Here is a 6,232-nt window from a genome sequence, read left to right on the forward strand (position 1 = left end):
GCATTCTCCAGGGTCGTTAGATTATTGCTGGTTGTCCCGCACAGACCAATGAACAGATCAAGTCCACAGGCTGAACCGGGAGCAGCTGAAACGCAGAGCGGCTTCAGTGGCTTTCGGGGTGGGCCTGTCAGTAGAAGCAAAAGCAGCTGCAAGCAGATGGATGAAGAAAGGAAGGGCGATGGAAATTCTCTGGGAGGCCCTTTGCCAAGGCCATAGTCCCGACCAAAAACTGTCCCCAGCCATTTCTCTCAGCAGGGCGAGGCCCCAGCGCCACCCGTCTTCCTCCGAAGAGGTGGGACTTTACCCACCGGAAGTGATCCAGTCCAGTCCCGGGGAACCGGGGCACATCAGCCAGTGTGTCAGGGAAACATTTCCGGGTTTGTGCTGGGGGATGGGGGGGGGGGATGAGAAAAAAAAGAGGTGGGTTCGCTTGGAGTTCCTGCGGCCGCCGCTGCCACCGGGCGGCCCCCGCCCCTCTCTCATCTGCTAACAGAAGCGCTGGGACGGTGGTGAGACAGTGGAGCCAGCCTGTGGCCATGGCCTTGGCCTGACAGCCTCCTGGGCGGCCGGGCGGGCGCGGACAGCAGAGTAAGCGGTGGCTTCGGCATTGACGGAGGCAGCAGGTCGGAGGGAGGGGGGAGCTGAGGGAGGCGGTAGCCCGGGCTGCCTGTTTGGGGCGGGTGGGGGTCAGGCGGGTAACGTGGGCCCCTTTCCCCCATCATAGGCCGGACGTTGCCCGCCGGAGGCCCGGTGCAGGGACCCGCCCGGCGGCAGTGACAGAAGCGGAGCCCACAGGCTTTGGCCGCCTCAGCGGCGCAAGCAGGAAGTGGGGTCCCTGGGCCCCTTTGTGTGAAGGGCGGGGGAGGGGTGCGGGCAGCCCCAAGCTGCGGGATCCTCCGATACCCGCCTGCCCGCGGGCCCCCCCCCGCATCTGCAGCCTTCAGCCCTGGACTTCGAGGGGTGTGTTTCATCTCCCCACCCTCGCTTGGCTCCTCCAGGCGTGCCCTCCTCCCCCACGCCCCCTGCCTAGGCTTTGGTTCCTATAGGAAGGGCATTACCATTGCATCCCCACCCACCCAGACACTACGCTCTCTCCCCTCCCCCGCCTTTAACTTCCTCTTCTTCCCGCGTTGGGCCCTCTGCTTCTCTGCACTCTCTTCCCCTGTTAGCAGATTTCCGCCCACCTTCCGCTTCTCTGAGCCGCGCCGAAGCTAGCGGGGCATTATTTTCCCTCCATCGGGTAGGAGTTGGTGAAGGTGAGACTCATGAGGGAATACAAGGTGGTGGTGTTAGGGAGCGGAGGGGTTGGCAAATCTGCCCTGACTGTGCAGTTTGTCACTGGGACTTTCATTGAGAAATATGACCCCACCATTGAAGATTTCTACCGCAAAGAGATCGAAGTGGACTCTTCCCCGTCGGTGCTGGAAATTCTGGATACCGCAGGAACTGAGCAGTTTGCCTCCATGAGAGATCTCTACATCAAAAACGGCCAAGGTTTCATCCTGGTTTATAGTCTGGTTAATCAACAGTCTTTTCAGGTAACCAAACTAAGTCTTGTAATTTGTTAGAAAGGGATGTGGTAATCTTCCTTTTACTTCTGGTTTGCTTGAACCGTGAGTTAATAACTATGTTTTGCTTTTGAAAATTAGACATGGCGCATTTCTGAGGTTACTCCTGGCACAGAAAAGTATTGTTGTTTCTACAGAGAGTACTAAAGTAGCAAACGTCAACAAATATTTTAAAGTTATTTTTAAGTCAAAAGAAGTGAAAAGAGTCAGAAAAAAATGAGTTCGTGTATATTTAGCTTGGAATATAACCTTCTGAAGTTGCTTGTTCAATTCAGAAAGTACTAATTAATGTACTCAACAAAACAACATTAACATAATCTTGGATAAATAGAGCACTTTGGAAGGAAAATTATTTGGAGCCCATTAATCGTTGTACAGATAACTCCTCTGTATCTGCTTTTCCCAGCACCCCCTCTCTGAGTTTCTCAACCAGATTCATAAATCTTTTTGCTGCAAGACGAAGAACACAAGACCTGCCTTCTAGGTATTTTACTTACTTGGGGGCATGTAAAGGAGAAGTTACTCATTGAAAAGACTAGTCTCTGGAATTAATAGCCAACAAAAGGGTATAATGACTCTTTTTCTGCACTTATAAAATTGTTTCTGATAAAAATTAACTACATTTATCATTTATAGAAAATACATGGATCTAAGAACACTGAACAAGTGCAGATTCCTAACCCCGGCTAGGTGGCCAAACTGGAGATGGTCCAGTTTCCTTGGAAAATCTGTCCTGTCCTTCATTGGGAGACAGACTAAAGGTTTAACATTATTTTAAAATATGTAATAAATGTTTCTATTTATTCCTTGGAAATAACCTCATATTGACCCATTATGTTGATTTCCATTGATTTAAGAAATGGATTTTTTTTCTGCATTTAAAAGTAAGCAGGTAATGTTGGTACTTGAGACATTAAGTGCTTTAGTCAAGCCTATGTGCTAATTCCACTTTTCTTAGTATTTTAAATTAAAGTACTGTAGTAAACTTTTTCAGTAACCAGATATGGACCTTTTTTCTTTTAAAGATAAGTTCTAGGTAAATGAATCTAAGTTGACCAATCTCAAAATTTCATTTTATGTGGGCTTAAATTCAAAAGCAATAGTATCATAAAAGCATTTTTCCCCAAAAAGTACCAAAGTACCAAATGTGCTACTTGACAGGCATTTTCTTTCTGAAGGATCCTCGAGAGATTTGTTATTCTATTAGCTTACTTTTGAGTCTTTGGAAGTGTTTTTCATAAGATCTCCATTATATCTACTTCTGTTACAGACATAAATTGGGAATGAAAAAACTGCCATTATTTCAACAGTAACTTAAACTTTTGAACCCAAATGCCATAAATTTTGATTCTTAGCTGAACTTGATTTCCATAAAGACACCAGGAAAAGAAGCTTAACCTAGAAGGCTGAGTTGATATATGGTCAAACAAAATTGTTGCAAATATCAAATAACTTATTTGTAAATTTTCAGTCTCTTCTTTTTCCTTCATTGGGCATGTGGATATTCTGTTCACTGTAACTATTCGACTTGAACATATGTTTATATTTAAGTTAAACCTTTTAAGTTATGAAAAATAAAAAAATGTAATGTTAATATAAAATCTATAATATTGTCTTTAGTCACTACTTTCCCCACCCAAAGTTGATGCTACTAGAGAATTGCTAAGGCTCGTATCTTTTGTAGTTAATTGTAATTAATTAGAAAAAGTAATACACTTGGGAGAAAATTCAAATTGTAAACCAGTACGTAGGCAAAGTATGACTTCCCACCCTGGTTTTCCCTCCCAGGAGCTGCTTGCTGTTACAGTAGTTTCTAGTGTATTTAAGTGTATTTTAAGGTGCTTGATTTTACTGAGATAAAAGAATAACATTAAATTTCAAATGAAATATATAAATGTACGAATCTGTTTTTAACTCTGGTCTTCTAGGCATGACAGTGCTTTTATTCCCCCTGTAAACACTTTCTCCCAAGCACTCTTGCTAAATGGCTAGGAATGCATAGATGCTACAATCCTGTGCTAGGATGACAGATGTTAGGAGGAGTGATGGTTAAGTCAGCAGGTTTAAGGAAATGGCCAAACACCCTGTTATATGAATGGATTCATCATATTCGGAACCTTGCTTTTTAAATCAGTATAGACTGTGGGAAAGAAGTGATTAAATAAGTCCCAAGGTTAGTGTGCAACCTACATTTTATATTTATGACAGAAACCTAGCAGGTAGGATCAGTGGAGATTATCTAGTTCCTACTTCAATGGAGAAAATGACATTTTCTCTATTTGGGTGTGTGGTTTTATTTTGGATTTGGCTTTCTATTCTCACTGAAAGTTGACTTCTTGTCAGATAGTAAGTAATACTTCTGTTATGGTTATGCAAATAGCATAATTTTTTTCTTTCTCTTTGTGATTGTTTGAATAGGATATCAAGCCAATGAGAGATCAGATTGTCAGAGTGAAGAGATATGAAAAAGTCCCACTAATCCTAGTAGGAAACAAAGTGGATCTGGAACCAGAAAGAGAGGTTATGTCTTCAGAAGGCAGAGCTCTGGCTCAAGAATGGGGCTGTCCTTTCATGGAGACATCGGCAAAAAGTAAATCAATGGTGGATGAACTTTTTGCTGAGATCGTGAGACAAATGAACTATTCATCCCTGCCCGAGAAGCAAGATCAGTGTTGTACAACTTGTGTTGTCCAGTAAAAAAGATAACCTCAATCATGGCCATACCGAGCAGGTTAGTTGTTGATGGAAACTTATGAGCCAGAGAGTGTTTTGGTTTTGATCGATATAACAAAAAACTCATTAATATTAATACCTATTGCACTACCTTAAATTTATTTTTAAAAAAAGCATTTCCCTTAGCACAAAATAGTCAACATTAAATGCAGAAAATCTAAAAAAAAATACAGATAAATGAAATAAGGGTGAGAAATTGCTCATATTCCCATCAAGATTTATTTTTTTTAAGTGAGTTACCATTCTCTCTCTGCTTGATTGATAACATTCCTTTGGGGTAGGATGAGTTAAAGGATAATACACCTTTTCAATGTTTTGGTGGTTTTGCATCTAGAATGCATAGGAGAACATCCAGTAATAATTGTGGAAGATGATTAGTTTTGTGTTTTCTACACTTTTTTATCCTGCACTAGAGAGCTGCTATAATTGAAATCAATTTACTAATCACCCAAATGCTTGATTTAACAGGATGATTATTTAATCAAGTTTGTCTGTACCTTGCACTTGAGGGACTTAAGTGACCTCTGATAATAACAAATTATAGTGCCCAATGTACCTTGAGTTCATTGTGAATATGTGGTCCAAATGAAAATCTGCCAAAGTCATCTGTGATGTGTTAGAAGGGACAATCGTAAGCCCAGGAAACATTTTTATTCATTTTAATAAATAACAATGTTAATAAACGATAACAAAACCTTCAAACTTTTCATTGAGTTAAATGATAATAAGATGCAATTTACAGAGCTATTTTTACAGCCTTCAGAAAGTCATCTGTTCCACAAAGTGAAGTCCAACTGTAACTGGACTTCCTTTAGGAAAGAACCAAGGATTTGAGGTTGTCTGGACTTGGAAGGGCTGGATTTCTGAGGGTTTCATGACAAAAGAGTTTTGTTGAATAGACCAACAAAAAAAGTTCTTTTAAATGAATGAGTTTTTGAAAGTTAAGTTACATTAAACTTTCTGAGCATTTTAAAATGAGATTATTTTATTCATATCATAATTTCTAAATTTAGATTGTAATCGGGCAGATAGTTTCACTTAGACAGTAACACTTAGATAATGAGTTAAAACAGCCAATAGCCTGGATGACTGAGAAACTACAGCAAATGCCTGACTAGCTTGACAATATCAGGAGTGGAATTGATGGTTTTGATCCAAGACTGACCTCAAGTGTGGGAGGCAGTGTTGCAAATGGCAACAGGCATTTCAGATTGCAGTGATGATTCCTAATCAAAGGTCTGGCTTTATATGTGCTCCTTGGAAAAAAAAAAAAAGCTAACAGTCCCTGATTTATCTTTTCATACAAGATTTCCTGTCAGGTGGTGTCTCTTTGAAAATGAAGGATGACAACAATGCTTTATTCAAAATTCTTTCATTCATCAGCTTTCCAACATACCAGAATATGATGAATACTCATTTATTAAATCTAGCAACATCTGTTACCTGTTCAGACTGTAGTCCGGAATATATTTTGGTGATAGTGTTGCACTTACAGTATAGTCTTTTGAGGCAGGAATAGGTGTATGTAGATGATCAAATCCCATGTTCTTGTTTCCACATTCTCTTTTAAACTGTAAGCCAGCTTCAAGTTTGAACAAATTCTGTGTAATGGTTGCATCCTCACCATTATGCTGTTTCTCTGATACTTTTAACTGGGCAAATGGCAGAGTATACATGTTTTAGTTTTATCATCTTTATAAAAATAATTAACCAGCTCCCACAAATGTTCCCAATTTTCTTTTCATCATTATTATAGATAGGTATAGAAAGTAGACTGGGTAAAACTAGTCTCATACATGTGGAAGGCCAACAGTCTCAAATTGGCAAATGGGTAATTTTTAACTCTTTCTTATTCTGGATTATTTCTGAGTTTATTTTGCAATTTTTGTGATCTAGATTACTTTTAATCTATTTGGCTACCTACAGGAATG

The 6,232-nt window shown here is 40.5% G+C and overlaps 1 protein-coding gene across 2 annotated transcripts in view; it reads left to right on the forward strand.

Moving 5' to 3' along the window:
* The first annotated feature begins 369 nt into the window (after positions 1-369).
* The window catches only part of RAP2C (RAP2C, member of RAS oncogene family), a 14,515-nt gene continuing 8,652 nt past the window's right edge, over positions 370-6,232 (forward strand). Inside the window, exons 1-3 of one of the 2 annotated variants that reach the window (XM_006921531.3) lie at positions 370-588; positions 725-1,538; positions 3,987-4,299. In XM_006921531.3, the coding sequence (XP_006921593.1) occupies positions 1,266-1,538; positions 3,987-4,265 (552 nt within the window). In that variant the 5' untranslated portion in view covers positions 370-588; positions 725-1,265 and the 3' untranslated portion in view covers positions 4,266-4,299. Of the gene's footprint in view, positions 589-724; positions 1,539-3,986; positions 4,300-6,232 lie in introns of those variants that run through there. The other variant, XM_025039653.1, reaches the window with a different exon arrangement.

Source organism: Pteropus alecto, unplaced genomic scaffold (genome assembly GCF_000325575.1).
Source record: "Pteropus alecto unplaced genomic scaffold, ASM32557v1 scaffold19, whole genome shotgun sequence".
Lineage (NCBI taxonomy): Eukaryota > Metazoa > Chordata > Mammalia > Chiroptera > Pteropodidae > Pteropus > Pteropus alecto.